At 43.9% G+C, this 16,962-nt stretch overlaps 1 protein-coding gene across 1 annotated transcript in view; it reads left to right on the forward strand.

Moving 5' to 3' along the window:
• Positions 1–3,088: 3,088 nt before the first annotated feature.
• The window catches only part of ATP6V0D2 (ATPase H+ transporting V0 subunit d2), a 36,435-nt gene continuing 22,561 nt past the window's right edge, over positions 3,089–16,962 (forward strand). The window contains exons 1-2 of the mRNA XM_081070218.1: positions 3,089–3,534; positions 13,120–13,291. Of these exons, the coding sequence (XP_080926344.1) occupies positions 3,405–3,534; positions 13,120–13,291 (302 nt within the window). The 5' untranslated portion in view covers positions 3,089–3,404. The remainder of the gene's footprint in view (positions 3,535–13,119; positions 13,292–16,962) is intronic.

Here is a 16,962-nt window from a genome sequence, read left to right on the forward strand (position 1 = left end):
TCAGGGATTCTGATGACGGGTGGCAGGTTTGTGAGAAGCAAGTTGGAGCAGGAGTGCTCCCTGGCGGGGAATGTGATAGCTGCTCTGAATCGGTGCGGGGCAGTCGGGTTTGCCTGCAGAGGTCCTGGGCTGCCTCCGTCACAGGCTTTCTGGGTTTTCCTCACTGAAATCCACCCTAATCAGGCTGAGATTCTTGGAGAACATACACAAGAGTTAAGTTCCTGTGGCTTTAAGACTCAGTTCTTCAGCATGATGTTTTCCTTGCACGGATAGGGGAGGTCTGTTTTGCTTTGACATGTTCTAATTAGAAACACTTCAGGACTGGAGGGAAAAAAATTAAGGAAAGGTAACCTTGAACCCATCTGCAAAAGCACTGCCTCTGCTGAGCTTGTCTGTTGAGTGCCACCTGTGTGTGGTGACCTTGGCTTCCGGGGAACAGTGTGGGGCATCATACCACCTGCCATCCTGCCCACAGCACTGCAGAGACTGGCCTTGCACTGAACGCGCGTGCAGAATGGTGAGGTCAAACCAGAGCACCTCGGAGGAATGGCCCCATCCAGGTCTGGGCGGAAAACGTACAAAATGAGCATGGAACATCCCGTCGTTGCAGGAAGCAAGGAAACTATCAAAAACTACCAGAGTTAGATCCAAAGAACATGGTGACTGAGTTTAAATCCAGAAGTTAATAGCAATACCTTTGATTTTTAAACAACCCAACTCATTATTTGGAAAACTGATAAGTAAATGGAACCAGTTAAGCATTTATCCTTCCTTGCTTATATGAACTGTACACAAGGACACCCAATAGTTGATATTGAAAAGTTTGAGAGTTCCAGTCAAAATGGTGGAGTCGGTAAACACAGTGCTTGCCTCTCAGGACTACATCAAAATTACAACTAAACTATAAAACAACCATCATTGAGCATCACCTGAAATCTTGCTAAACTGAAGCTCTACAATGAAGGACCTACAGAAGAAGCCACCTCGAGACTGGCAGGAAGGGCAGAGATGCGGAACAGGCTGGTCCCATACCTGTGTGTGACCATTAAAAATCAGGAGGAACATCTCAGCTACAGAGGTCCCCCAGAAGGAGCAAGGGGTCCCTGCACCACACCAGGCCCCCCCCAGCCCAGGGTTCCAGTGCCGGCGAGAGACGTCCCCGTAAATGCTCACTGTGAAAAACCAGCAGAGACTGTGGCTGAGTGAGATGGAGGGCGGCTGCACTCCCAGGTGCTCCTCATAAAAGGACCGCACGTGGACTTACCTACAGAATCACCAGCTATGAGCTCCAGCACTGGGGCAGCAGCTAGAGAAGTGACAGGGACATATGGGGGGAAATGAGTGGTCTGGCTTCAGAGCGAGGGCTGGAAGGGCAGCTGGCAGAAGCCATCCTTTCTTTGTTGAGCCCTCCCCCTCCTTTGCAGATGCGCGCGCACGCACGCACGCACACACGCAGATGTCATATCCGAGTCTCCATTACACTGGCTATCACCTTTCATCTGCCCCGCCCTAGTGGGTCTCAGGATTCCCTGAGACCACACCCCACTCAATTCTCGGACACACTCAAGCCACTTTCAGTGGCTTCTCCATACAAACAACCTGTCTTGGGTCATGCTACAGACTTTCCTAAAGTCTCTTAAAGGTTCACCAAACCCAGACAAGCAGCATCTGGCTTTGGTGTGTCCTGTACCTCTGGCTGAGCAGCCCTAAGCCAGGCACTAGTGACAATTGGCATCGGTTCACATCTTGGCCTCTTGAGGCACTTCCAAGCATGGCACAGGCAGTGGCCATATGCAGATCGCTTTGTGTCTCCCAATGAAACTGGATCTAGGTAGTGATCATGAAGCTCTACCTAGACATGTACTACTGACATGTAAAAAAAAAGAGGGGTGGCAGACAGCCATTACAGGCATCCTGATGGAAATACTCAGTACTGCTGTGTTGCAAAAAAAGAAAGAAACAAAGAAGAAAACTAACATAGAAATGATCTAGCCTCCAGATCTAACTGCCAACTAATAGGAATTACAGGAGACAAAGCAACAAGTTAAACGACACCTCAAGATGCAGTCAGCAAATTCCAAACCATGGAAAGCTCTGTAGAACATGTGACCCAATTTCCTAAACAAAAAACAGGGCCAGTGGGAGGGGAGGGGTACCTAAAAGAAAGTTAAGTGATATGTAAACCAAATTTCACATCTCCTCATTCAAATAAAGCAAGTGTGAAAAAAAAAATATTAAGTTGAGAAAATTTAAACATAGATTTATTATAGATTTACTCTTAAGAAATAACTTTAAGTATTATAATAGAATTGTGATTTTATTCTAAAACGATCTTTATCTTTTAGAGATACTGAAATAGTTATGGATTAAATAATACGATATTTTAGATTTACTTGATAATAACCCAGCGTGGGGAGGAAGTGGACAAAGGTACAGATCAGGGAGGGTTGGCAAACTGTGGCCCATAAGCTGAATCAGGCCCCCCAACTGTTTTTGTAAATAAAGTTTTATTGGAACACAGTCATGCTCACTCATTTCTGTGTGGTCCATGGCTGCTTTCCTGCTACAATGGCTGGGTTGAGTGCTAGCAACAAAGACTGTATGGCTCACGATGCCTAAAATATTTACTATCTGGCCCTCTACAGAAAAAGCCTGCTGGTCCCTGGAAAGCTGATCCAGGACGGCCGTGAGCGGGTAATTATTGAAGCTGGGTGAAGGATACACGGGGGTCATTTATGGTATTGTTTCCTTTTGCATATGTTTAAAATGTCCCATAATAAAATGATTTAAAGTTGAAAACAAAAACAAAAACAGGGATGATTGCTGTTTTTTTAACAAGCAAGTTTGTTTAAAAAGTTTGTTTAACAAGCACCAGTGTTGCTGAATTAGCTTCTCAGGAGTCTTCAAACTGCCTGTTCATAATGGATCCATTCACATAACTTAATTTTTTTTAAATGCCCTCTCTTTCTTCACGTTAATAGTCCTGAAGAAACTTAGGACACATGTAATTTACAGTTGAAAGCTCAGAAGCTCTGATGGTGGGAGGAATGTTTACAAAACATTCAGGTGTTTCTAGACTTTCAATGGCACAGCTGGGGCTGGTGGGGCTGGGTGGGACCAGCTGGTCCTGACCCCCTCCTGCTGGCTTCCTCTCCTCCTCCCAGCAGTGGTGGCTTCCTGGGTGGATGGTTCTCTGGCTGATTCATTGTTGCTGTAAATACAGAGCTGAGCATGCTGTGTTCAAAGTCACTGAAACTGGAGGAAACTGGTCATGCAAACCCTGACGGTCAGCTGATAGCCGGCTTCCTGATAACTCCTGAGAACTGCCAGCACTTTCCCAGACTGGTGCACATCTTCAGGGGCTGCCCAGGACACAGAGCAGTTTCAGCGTGATCACTGTCCCCATGCTGGAAAGCGCCGAGCTGTACTTTAATGTGGACCATGGCTACCTGGAGGGCCTGGTGCGAGGATGCAAAGCCAGCCTCCTGACGCAACAGGACTACGTCAACCTGGTCCAGTGCGAGACTCTGGAAGGTAGGCCCTGCTCCTGTCGCCATTGAGCCAGGAAACGATGCTGCCCCCAGGAAGCATGGAGAAGGGACCGTGGTCTCTGGCCTGGGAGCCCAGAGCAAGTTCTTACTCCCAGGGCCCAGACTGCAGGGGTCCATGAACATGGACAAGAAAAACAATTACATCTCCATGTTCAATATTCTCGAAGTGGAATTTAGCATTTCCTTTCACTAGGAACGTAGGCAACACATTACCAGGGTTGGTATTTTGTCACCAAAAGAAGTTAGTCTTCTCCGATGCCTATCCAATTCTTGTAGATGCTTTAAAATACCATTGATGTTTTCACTACTTCAAAATTATAGTAGATATTGCACTCATCTTTTAATCTTGATATTTAATGTATTAATCAAGAAGTATGGTGTGACATGCTTTACCATATCTTGATAATTATAGTTTAATATATTTGGTTTCCTTCATAATCCTATGTATTTTCATTCTACGTATTTATAAATATTATTTGGAGAGAGACGTCACTAAACTGCCCAGGGATCTATGGGGGAAAAAATGCTAAGAACTTTGGACCAGAGAATTTTATTCTCTCCCCACATTCTCAGTATCTATTGATATGAGAATTTATTTCATGTGTGTCTTTAACTGAAGTTTTAAAATATCCACAGAGGGGCATGAGGTGGGGCCAGCCCACCTGGAATCAAAAGTCCTGACTTTGACCTCTGCTGAGCTTCTGTAGGTGACCTAGGGCTCAAAGCCTCATGGTAACCATGGCAAAGCCTGCTTTGCTGGTTGTTTGGAGAAATAAATGTGGTAACACTTGAGAGACGTGTTAGAACTGTGAAGGACTCTGCAAATGGAAATTATCTTCTTTTTAAACCACTGATTACCGAGGTATGGTTGACATACAAAAGCTGTACATATTTCACATATGCAAGTTGATGAGTTTAGGGATAAGTATACGTCCGTGACACCACCCCCACAATTTATGCCATAAACCTATCAATCACCTCCAAACGTTTCCTCCTGCCCTTTATCATTATGTGTGTGTGTGTCTATGTGTCTGTGTGAACTACAGGCTCAACGCTTTACGGTAACCCTTTGACACCTTCCATCTTCCCCTCCTCTCTGAAAATTATATTTAAGTCACAATATTTTCAAAACCTTGCCAAAGATTTCGCATCTCTAATACAGTGTTTACATTTTTAAAAACGGCTACACTTGCTCATTCTGAAACGTACTTATGAAATCAATATTGTATATGCCAATGACAAGGTGCTTTAAAACTTCCAGATTATTCTAGAAAAAGCAAGAAAGCAGTAAGGATCGAGACTGGAAGAATGAGTACTAGAAGGAAAAACATACTGGAAAACGTGAAGGTGACTTTGCAGCTTCCCAAGTGGGGCTCAGGTCCTGAGGTCACGTATTCGTGGTTCTGCTAGTTGCAGCCAGAGTTAAGGCAGAACTGCCCACAGCTGACAGAAACCCTCTCCCTTTGTTAGCAATGAAAACAGCTAGAAAAGTCTTTGAGATGATAACTAACTCTGTTGGCTGCAAATAATTACAATGCAACTCCAACCCATAAATGACTTGAGCATATATTAGGATTTTGGTGATTGGAGAGTATTAAACATGTTTAGAAAAATCTGAATAATTTGAGGTAGAAAAAAAATAATGAAAGCAGGGCAGCAAGAGTGCTTCTGAGAGAAGCCATCTGAATATTTTCTGTTTAGTTTTCAGTCAAGCTTTTAAGTAGGTTAAGGAATGCAAATTTAAACACAAACAATACAGACAATGTCTTCAGGATACACAACAAGGTTTAGCCAACTCAAGAATTCAAAGAGAAACCACCCTCAGCTTTAATCTGGGAGAGAAGTCTTCAGACTCTTTGAAGAATGAACCGTCTTAGTAAAACACACAGGGGGCACACAAACAGAACATTCCATATGGTATCAAGGGCTCAAGGACCACCACTGTGATCCCTGCACCCTGGCTAAGAAACCCTGCCACACCCACCATCGTTTTACTGTCATTGTGTCTCGTGCTTTCTATCTTTCTTTCCTCCCAATAATACATATTTTTTCAACCATTTGTTTCACAACTATTTTTGAATCTGTGCCAATTTACTGTTTGGGAGCTCCCAGGAACATAAAGAGAGAGTCATCAAACTATGGGTTATAAAGACTGCTGAGGACATTAGTCTGGATAAAATAAGGATTTTGTGTCTGTGGTTAACAGCTGCGAACACTGAGGCTTACAGTGGCTGTGACTAACCAAACACTCTTGTCAGGGGTTGAGGACAACAGGTATTCACATCTGTTTTCCCCTAAGATGTCTGTGCCTGACCATGAGTTGAAGATACGTGAATAGGTCCCCACTGATGGCAGCGCCATTTTGATATCGAAAATAATAAGGTCCTCCCTACCCGATTGTTTCACAGGCTGTCGGGAAGGAAAGAACATGTGGACAGCTCTGTCGCTGTTGCGTCTGAGCATGTACTGAGAGAAACCCAGCCACCTTCCCAGCTGGCTGAAGAGTTGAAGAGAAGAAATTGAGACATGTATTGGGACAGACATTAAGGATTCAGGGATTTCTGTTTGTGCATGCAATATGCACCGTGCAGATGATGGATAACACAGAGTAGTGTCAGGGGGGTACTCTGTGTCAAAGCAGGCACTTTCTGTAAAAGAAAAGCTAACTTGGCAAAAATTAAATGTGCCTTTAGTCTTTTAAAGTCCTCTGGTCTTAAGGAAAAGTGTCCTGAGATCAACAAATTGTTTAGAACCAGGTACAAGGGACACACGGGGTTGGAAGATAGAAAATGAGGATTGTCCAGACAAGCTCTGAAAAGTCCTAGTATTTATAATTGTGCATAACTGTGTGTGTGTGCTCAGAAATACTCATTTATTCCAGTGCCTGCCCCTGACTGATGATGAATCAGTCTGGGACCCTCTGTGACTCAGTCCTTCCCATAGGCAAGCGGGAAGCTGCTCCACGTGGCCTGTTCCACCGGACTGTTTGGAGTCATGTCCACACAGAAACTTCCAAGTTTCTTTAAAAGAGACTTGAACCAAAATTATAATGTCAAAGGGCCATAAAATATTCTTTGAAAGAATTAACACTGCTGTATTTGTATTAAGACTATCTTTATAGAGTGGTTTTAGGTTTGCCCTAAAATCTGTGCTCTGCCTATTCTCCCTCCTCCTGCCTCCCAATCTCTGGCAACCACAGATCCTTTTACTGTCTCCATAGTTCTGCCTTTTCCAGAATGTCATAAAATTGGAATCATACAGTGTGCAGCCTTTTCAGATTGGCTTCTCTCCCTTTGCCACATGCATCTAAGTTTCCTCCATATCTTTTCACAGCAATGCTGCTGTTTTCATCAGATTTAACAAAAAAATTACAAACAAGATTGTTGTAAATATTCTTTCCTCTTCCCTGCCAGAAAAGACAGGGGGGTAGAATTAATACTTCAGAGCTCTAGAGTTTGGTAGTAAACGGTGTTTTGTAAAATACATGGTGAAAGTGCTGCTGGCAGGTGTGGCGAGCGGTCTCTGGGATGAGCCTTTACTGTACCCTTCTGTTTTCAGAAGGGAGCAGGAGGCGCAGACTATCTCTCACTAATTCTGTCCTTTTTGAGGGATGCGGATTTCATTCTGTTCCAAGTGTGCCTTCCCGTGGGAATTAATTCAACAACCATAGAGTGAGCGCCAAAGAAGCGAAGATGGCAAAGGCAGGCCTTAAAAGGGCTCCCATGCCGGGGAATAAAATAAATAAGGCCCCTTAGCAGGGCAAGTGGGTGGCTCCTACCCGGATTCCAGATATGCGTACAGTGCACTCGACCCGGGACTCTGTGTGGAATAGCGAAAGAGGGAACGAACCAAATCAGTGTCTGTCCGCAGGGACCTGGGTGGGTGACTTATGGGCAGGCACACAGTGGAATATTCTGCAGCAGGGAAAAAAGGAGCGAGCCTGAGGATGCTCAAGAGGACCGATACAGAAAGGTCGCGTAGCTACACTCACTGAGGAGGCAAGGGGAAGAGGTCTGTGGACAGGATGCTTTTCAATGAGCAAAGCAAGTCAATTTAAAACATATTTTCTATATGATTGTCTAAGAAACTGTGACAGGATCCCAAAGAAATTAAAAATAGTTGTTACCTGGGCATCAAATGAGTGGGTGGGGGTGGTGAATGGGTGACAAGTAGAGGACACCTTTCACTGTTTACCTGTATTTATATCTAACACCTGTTTTTTATAAAAATTTTTGGAGATATAACTGACATAATGGTTAATTTCATAACAATTCGATATATGTATATATTATAAAAACGATCACGGTAAGCTTAGTTCACATCTGTCACTGTACATAGTTACAAATGTTTTTCTCTTGTGATGAGAACTATTAGGATTAGCATTTTCAAACATGTAGCACAGTATTACCATGTTTCCCTGAAAATAAGACCTAGCTGGACAGTCAGCTCTAATGCGTCTTTTGGAGCAAAAAATTAATATAAGACCCAGTCTTATTTTACTATAATATAAGATCGGGTCTTTAATATAATATAATATAACATAATAAATATAATATAATATAATATAATATGATACCGGGTCTTATATTAATTTTTGCTCCAAAAGACGCATTAGAGCTGATGGTCCGGCTAGGTCTTATTTTCGGGGAAACAGGGTATTACCTAGAGATCCCATGATGTACAGTACAACCCCATGACTGACTGACTTTGTAACTAGAAGTTTATACATTTTTGACCCCATTCACCCACTTTTTCCACCCCAACCCCCGCACCTCTGACAACCTAATTTTAACTTTAAAAATATCTATGGAAGGAACATTCTTATTTCCAAGGGCTTCCTCCGTGCTCCTTTAGATACTATTTATACCTGCAATGATAGCACCTATCTTTTCTGCCTTGTGTTAAAAGTGCACGTCCAAGACAGTCGTGGCCCTGTTCAAAAACCCTTCAGTGGCCATTGAAGAGAAACCACAGGCCCCAAACGGTTTCAGTCATGCTAAAATCCCATGGCACCAAACCTAGGTTTAATACCTGACCTTCCAGAAATGTAACCTTCATCAACCAGTCTGGAATTCTCCCTGAGGTAACCTGTCACCTGGGCCCTCCCCACCCCGCATAGGAAAAAGAGGCACCTGCCTGATAAAAGCCCTGGCCATTTCCTTCCCCCACAACAAACTGAAATTAATCCTTTCTTTCACTAATGGCTCCCTTGCCCACCCTTTTTTCTGTAAAAACCTCCCATTTTTGCACAACTCCTTGGAGCGACCCTCTGCTGGGTGGGACACTGCCTGATTCATGAATGGCTTAATCGAGCCAACGCGAGCTTTAAATTTACTCGGCCAAGTTATGTTTTGCAACCTGGCTTTTCGTCAGGCAGTATAAGCTTCTCGCTTAACTCAAAGGCTCAAGCGGTCTGTCCCATCCGTACCCGGTGAGCATTTCGTCAGAACCCTCACCTTTTCTAAGGTTTCCTTCGGTCACAGATTTCGTTTGCCTGGAGAACACACCTTCTTCTGCTGTACCTGGCAGTGGACCTAGTCCTGCAGAGCGGCTGTGACACTGCACAGGTGTGTCACCCTGGGGCAGGACATGTCCCCTTGTCTACCTAACCCCCTGAATGATCAGCTACGGGCCTAACTCCAGAATGAATAATGGACTTAGCTCCTCCTACAGTGCATATTCCTAAAATATAGACCCGGTCTTATATTAATTTTTGCTCCAAAAGATGCATTAGAGCTGATTGTCTGGCTAGGTCTGATTTTCAGAGAAACAGGGGAGTTACAGATAAGAAAAGTAAAGGTGAGTGGGTGGGGAGTAAACCAGTTTGGCTGCAATGCTAGAATACCTGGAGATAAGGCTGGAATTTAGCTAGGAAACATTTTGAAGGACTTTGAAGATCTGACAATGGAGCTTCCAGATGTGAGATAAAGACAAGAGCTGAGCCAGATCTCCAGTCAAATACTTGCATGCAGGGAAAACATGCACACGTTTTCTCTCTGAGCCTCCTTTTCTGTGAAATGGGGATGGTTGTTATGGGTAACAGAATGTATATCACAACTGTTCCGTCCATGGTAAAACTTTCTACAAGTGTTGGGAATGTTTTTTTGGTTGGCTTGTTTTCTTAATCTGCCAGAAACTTTCCAAGCTACTTGTGGGATTGTTACGAGATCAAAATAATTCTTAGGAAAGATTACACTGAATGAGGTAAAGGCTTGCAATGAGTTAAAGGCAGGAGAAGTGAGCCTGGGAGAGTCGCTTAAGAGATGGCCGCAGTACCCTAACCATCACTGCTTCTTTTAGAAGTAGATGGGTACACAAGACAAGAAGAAAGAAATAATATTATGCAGTGATTTCTCTATGCTGGCTCGTCACCTACATCTTGTTTAATCCCCACAACAACCACCCGAAAGCATAGATTCCATACCCATTTTATAGATGAGGAAGTTGAGTTCAGAAAGGCCTGATGACTTCTGAGTTCAGCACCAGCGGAGTGAGGGGCGAGGATAGAACCCTTCCCGGGTACCTCTGCAGGTGCTTCTTTGCCGTCACCTACGTGGAGAGTGAAAAGTCTGGATGTTCCCTTTTATAGAAAGGCCCAAACAAGAAGCTGCCAGGAGAAAACAAAACAAACGAGCTAACAAAACCCCCAAATCTCTCAGCATTTGCTAAACCCGATCTGCCCAACAGTTTAACAGAAGATAACCAGGAAGTCCCAGATCCTTGTCCTTTCTCACTAGCCAGGTGGTCTCAGGTCTGGCCCATTTGATGACACTGACACCACGGACACACCTGCAGACACACTCGTCCATGTGACATGCGCTCATCTGTGTTATAAGAACCCAATCCAACCCTCTTAGTCTAGTTCTGTTTGGGAGCTATTAGAATGATTTGCTCCGTAGCGATCCCGCAGTTTGGAAAACATTCCACTTCCTCATTTGAATAACAAAGCAAAAAACCACTTGCCACACAACTTCTCCGGATGGAAAGGCAGCATAATTTTCTGAAGTGTGTTGCGTGGGTGGTTGCACTGTTTCCTGGTGCCTGGGGAGATTCTGTACCTAAGATCACTCAAATGAATGAGTTAAAGGCTTGCGATTCCTGCAGTTAAGAAGCCTGTTTCTTCCAATTTATTTGACTACAAAGTCCTGTTCTTCACATACCTATGTAGGGAAGCTCTTGGGGAAATGCAGGGGGAAAAATTACTGAACCAATTTTGAAAATGATAAACCTACGCCTAACCATGGCTGTTGTTGCTGGCAGGCAATCAGCCTCTCGGAGCAAACATTTCAGATCCTGAGACTTTTTCCTTAGAATCTGAATGCAAGTGTCCCCTGGGTCATTTTGCTTCTGGGGCAAAAGTATTCCTTCCACTGCATTTGCCTGTCCATCGAGTACAGTATTACAAGGTTCCTCCGGGGTCTGAACCGCTGGAGACATTTAATTTCAGGGTCTCGCTGGCAGTTGAAAGGTTTGGAAGTTATATCCCTTAAAAGAAACACATGTCACATGAGCAGACGATCATGGTTTGGAAAGAAGTTCCATGTGTGTCCCTTCTGTTGCCAAATATCCCTCAGCGCTAGGAACGCAAACTGTCCAACTGTACACATCAGAACTGCCAGAATGAAAGACAAACAAGACGTGGCAGAAAGAACAAAAAGAGTATGATTTTGAACATTGAAGGGAATTAGGGAGATAAACGAGCAAGTCAATTCTGCAGTCAGATACAGCGCCGTCCCCATGCATCCTTCCTCTGCTACAGGTCCCAGGAAGGCCCGGACGCTGGGCCGGTCCTCAGAAGCACTTAAATGTCTCTTTGCAAATCCACCCCACCCCTATTCCCCAACCCCAACACAGCCACCAGAGCTGTCAGTCCACATCAGTTATCTCAGGACACAGGACGTCCTACCGAGCTTTCCTGGGGACACCCCTGCTTATTCCTCCAGCTCCATTTCTTCCCTCTCCTCTTCTCCCCTTAGTCCTTCAGCATCACCCTGCATTCAGCATTCAGCCCATGCACACGTCCCACCTGTACTCATTCACAACTGCCTTCCTCTCGCTCCGTCATAGCCCCTTAATGTCCATCTCTGGCTTAACATCCTCCAGGAAACCTTCCCAGGCCCTCTGCTCCCATCCCCAGGGACCTTAAATCAAGGTCCTGACCTTTGTCTCTGAACCCGGCTCGCGGTCGAACCCTGTGTTTGTGGCGCCTCCTCCCTGACCAGACTGCTTCCTTGGGGACGAGGAGTACGGCTCATCCACCTTTGGGTCTCCTGTGGTAATGGCACAGAGCAGATGCTTAATGAAAAACCCAGTAAGCTCCAGGATGCCATATTGGCTCCCGCTGGGTGCGAGACGGTGCCTGAGATGTTTTTAACATTCAGACATGAAATAACACTTGAGGGCTGGGTGCTTCACCAGGAGCCACAGATAAAGGACGGAACGAAGCCAGTAGAACTGCCTCTGTCGCTAACACACTTAAGACTCGCCCACATCTTGCGACAGGTGCTGTGCTAAAGTATTACCAAAGTGCTTCAAAATTCCGCTGAGTGAGATGGAATAATTCTGCCCAGCAGACGTAAGGCTTTACGGAACAATGGATAACCTAATTGAATGGACTGGCACTAAAATACAGATTCTAAGTGGCTTTGAAGTCAGATAAACCTGGTTTTGAATTCTGTTTATCAATGTGATTTTGAACAACTTAGGAAACGCTGAGTGTCGGTGTTCTTATCTGTAAAAGGGGATGAAAATCATTCCTACCTCCCAGGATTGCCATGAGTATCACATGAGATGATACATGCTTAGTCCAGTGCCTGGTACATCACAAGCACTCGGACACTGGTAACTATTATTTTAATGTTGAAGGATGCATTATGATGAGCAAATCTGGAAAGGGTCTCGGATGGGGGGACTCTGGCAGAAGGATGGGGTCAGCGTCCAGCCAAGAATGCATGCTGCGAAACACGGGGGTTTGCTCAGGAGGAAGCAACAACAGAGGACGTTGGAATGCGATTCATTTCAAGAACGCTGGCATGGCCCTGCGGAAATGGTGTTGGATTGTAAGACTGAGGAGACCCATCTGCTAGTTCAAGGCCTACTACTGTATAAATTCGGCCCTTTGCCCGTGGGACTGTGTCTTCATCTGACGCTGCCCTTCCACCTCTTCCACGCCTGCTGATAACACTCAGAACCGGCCCTTCCCATTGAGCTGGGCTGCAGCCTTACGGTCCTCAACAGTTTCCGAGCAGCTATTTCCAACGACTACAACTGGCTCTGGTAAAAATACTTGACATCTGTGGACCAGGGGCTTCTTCATGTCCTCATCGGCGGTGCGAAACGATTCTAGATGTTTTAGGTCACTGAAAATGTTTGTATTGCCCTAGAATGTCCACATTGAGGTTTTTTTTATTGCTTTAGAGATTAGCACTCAAGTCTACGTCATACATTACCTCAGTGAGGTAATAAGAATTAAATATGCATTTATCATAAATGCATCCAATTAACGTTGCAAAAACTATTCGTGCACATTCAAAATCTAACCTGATTTGGGGTTTCGTTCAAATTTCAGATCTGAAGATTCATCTTCAGACCACTGATTATGGCAACTTCTTGGCTAACCAAACGAACCCTCTGACTGTTTCCAAAATTGACACCGAGATGAGGAAAAAGCTGTGCAGAGAATTTGAGTATTTCCGGAACCATTCCCTGGACCCCCTGAGCACATTTTTCACCTACATGACGTAAGTGGTAGCGGGAAGCCATTAGTCCCCAGTGTGGGACTAACAACAGGCACAGGTGGGGTCTCAAGGTGGGGTGTTTGGCTAGCGGGAGGCCTAACACCTTTTCTATTGTTTGCTAAGTTTGAATACATTCAAGTCTCAGCAACTGATACGCTCACTGTTAGAACACGGATTTCACGTATTTACAAACATGGGTAGGTAGGTGGTGGTGGCCGCCTCCATATAAAGCAGTGTTTTCAGTTCTCATTTTAAAAAATGGTAAGTGGTGCTGATGCTTGAAGCGTTTGTGTTATTGGGACTGATGGTAAATACTAGGTGACATTTTTGGATCACTTGTCTGGGCGTGGTTGAAATGTCACAGATTGTTCTTCAGGCCACATCTGTCCTTTCCTGGTTTCCCCTGCAGCAGGCTAAGGAGCCCCCATCAGTTACCTGGTTTTGTTTGTCCCGTTCCATGATCCGTGGTTCCAGTCTTTCCAAAGTGAAGACTCTTCATTCTAAAAAATGCTTGAACCTCCACACATAAGTAAATTGTACTTTTATTAATCCAGTTAATAAGTTACATCCAGTGCTTAAAAATCCTGGTGTCCCGGCTGGCAAGTTGGGAACAAACGTGGGCAGTAAGGGAGCTGTTTGTTATGCATGTATGATTAAGATACAAGGTCCAGGCCCTAGCCTGGATGAGAAAGGCATAAAATAAAACTATTCCCCTATTCCACACATCCCCTGCTTTTCTTCCCCATTCCTCTCCCTGAAAGTAACCACATCTCGGTTTTTTCTGTATTCTTCTAGAAAAATATTTACATTTGTGGATGCATATTGATACACACTCAACCTACCCTCACATTTCAGATTTATACAAGTGCAATCATATTCCTTCCAAACCTTTTCCCCACTTAATATTTCTTAGAAAATATTCTTTTCAACATCATTCTTTTTAAATAATTGCATAGAATTCCATATTGGGTATGTATCATGATTCAATTTACCTGTCAGCTATTAACAAATACCGAAATTCTTTATTTTCTTTGCAATTAGCTTACTACTGTGATGGTCTTGAATTTATTTTCAAGCTAAATTTCTAGCAATGGTAGTAAATTTTCTTTTTTCACTCCAGTAAAACTGTCCAAGTTGTACTTAACAAAAGTAGTACTAATCTGTACCCCAAAAACAGTGCATGAAAAGCCCGTATCCTTAGACAGTTACTAACATCAGATACTATCTTTGCCCATCCAATAGGTTAGAAAAGTTATATCACTTTGCTTTAATTTATATTTCTTAAGCAGCATAATTGAACATCCTTTCAATTTATTAGTCACCTGTTTTTGCTACCTGACTGAAGACTTTATCTATTTTTTGTTGTTCTTGTTGGAGTATTCAGCATTTTTTTGTTGATATGTGAGGGCTCTTTGTAAATGAACAAAGTTAGCCATTCATAATATGTTTCAATTTCTTTATTCTCAGTTTGGTATAATTTAATTTTTTTTGCTGTAGAAACAGTGAACATTTTTAATTAGCTATACTCATCATTCTTTTCATTCATTGAGTTCTGATTATTATATCCTTCCTCCACTCCAAAGTTATAAATAAATTCACCTGTCTCTTCTTCCATTCATTTATTGTTGATGATCTTTCATTTTTTACATTTAAAACTTTGGTTCATCTAGAATGTATTTCTGCGGAAGGAATGGGACTAGGGATCCCGCTGAAATTATTTCTCCCCCCTCCACACACACACACTGGCTATCCAGTTGTTCCTGTACCATTTCTGTAAATAAGCAAATAAAAATAAAGAAGCAATAAGAGGCCACGACCACGGTAGCTCGAGGTGGGAAGACTGCGGGTGTGCCTGAGATGTGTGGGTGGCGCTGAGTTTCTGGGGTGCCCTCGCTCCTCCTATCGCCGGGAATCCACAGGTACACAGCTAGTCAGGGATAAGTACTAGGTATATATTTGGCCTTGACTCAGTCCAAAGCCCAAGCACTTTCTCTGAGAGGATTCTGGAAAGCCTTCCCAGAAGGGCTGATCTTGCTGCTGTGCCTGGGGGTGGGGGGCGGTTTGGAGACCAGAGGCTGGGAATCCGGGCGAAGCCTGTGCCACCTACTCATGAGTAACCCCGGGGTTGGGGTGCCGAAAAGGAAGGGGAGACAGGGGGAAGGGAGGCCAGAGAAGGAAGTTCCAGCCAGCTTATGGAAAGTCCCCAATGGCAGCGTAAGGAAGATGGGCTTTATCACATCAGAGAATATTTTGTGGGTGTATGTTGATAACCTGCAAGATCCTTTCCCTAAAAATAAAAATCTTAAGCAGAAACGCAATATGTAAAAGGGAGGAAAGAAGGGGCCAGGTTTGCTCCCAGGACTCTGCCCCCCCTCCATCTACCCCCTCACACACACATACAATGGTTGGGGTGAAGTGGACAGGGCTTGGGCTTAGGACCAAGTCGGATCCAAGTTCTCATCTATTCTTCAGTGGCCTGTGATGCCTCCTGCGAAAATGTCTGTTATGGGTGCTTATGGAGACATTCCAGGCCCCTGAGCTGCAAGGCCAGATGGCCTGTGTGGTAGTAGAAGTGGCAATCCAAATACTAGACAACATTTGAGGAGTGTGACCCTATAGCAGGGCCCTGCTACGGGAGGTTCGCATATCGTCTCACTGAACCCTCCTGGCCAGACTGACTCAGTTATCATCACCACGTTAAGGTCGAGCAAATTAAACTCAAGAGCAGTGAATTTCCTGGGTCACAGATCTGACAGGTGGAGGGATCATGATTTTATATAAATGTTAGCAGCAGGCTTGGCAAGATTAGTTTCTCAGATCGTCGATGAATTCAGAAAATCTACCCAGGACGGTGGCAGCCTAATTTTAACTGAGTCAGAAAGCTGCCAGGTTTTGTACGTTTTGGGTTGCGTGACAGGTCTCACATGATGGAAATTTGCCCCAAAATATATGGGGAAATGCTCTATCTCTAAGAATGACTCTGAGTTGTCCGGTCAGTGGTTCTTCTTACATGATGATTCGTGATTTATTGTTTCCTAATTACAGAACCTTAAACCTGGAAGGAGCTGCCTTAGTGTTATTAAGCAAATATCCTTATTCACAGGAAACTACTCTATCGGTCAAGTTAAAACATATTGTTTCTTAAAAAACAAACTTAATATTCCAAATACCTCTGGTCATTAATGATGTTTAAAAACTATATAAGAATGCAGGCAGTCACAAAGCCCTGGGTAGAATTTAATACAAAATTGGAAGGGGAAAGGCAGTTTGGGTAGTGTTGGCATCATGGGAGTGGTACTACTGATAGACATGTTTGAATTTACTCTCTCCACTGTAAACTCTGAATGATTTTTTTGTGTCAATATCTAGAATGAGTAGTACATGATGGGCGCTGAATATTTGTTGAATCATATGTAATCCCGTATTTAGCAGCACCTTACACACAACTAGGAAAACACTTCCAGCCCACTCAGAATTGTATATTTTATACAGCACTTGAATATTGGTTATTTATTGGCCTATATGTGAGGGGTGAAAAACAGATGCGAATGAGGCAGAGAGCAGAGCCAACAGCACGGTTGCCACTTGAGATCAGCAAAACTCTCATCTAAGGATTAAGGATCTGAAGGCAACGGAAGTGAAAGTTTTTAGGGCATCATCCCTACAAACGTTCT

This window comes from Rhinolophus hipposideros (genome assembly GCF_964194185.1).
Source record: "Rhinolophus hipposideros genome assembly, chromosome: 13".
Classification (NCBI taxonomy): domain Eukaryota; kingdom Metazoa; phylum Chordata; class Mammalia; order Chiroptera; family Rhinolophidae; genus Rhinolophus; species Rhinolophus hipposideros.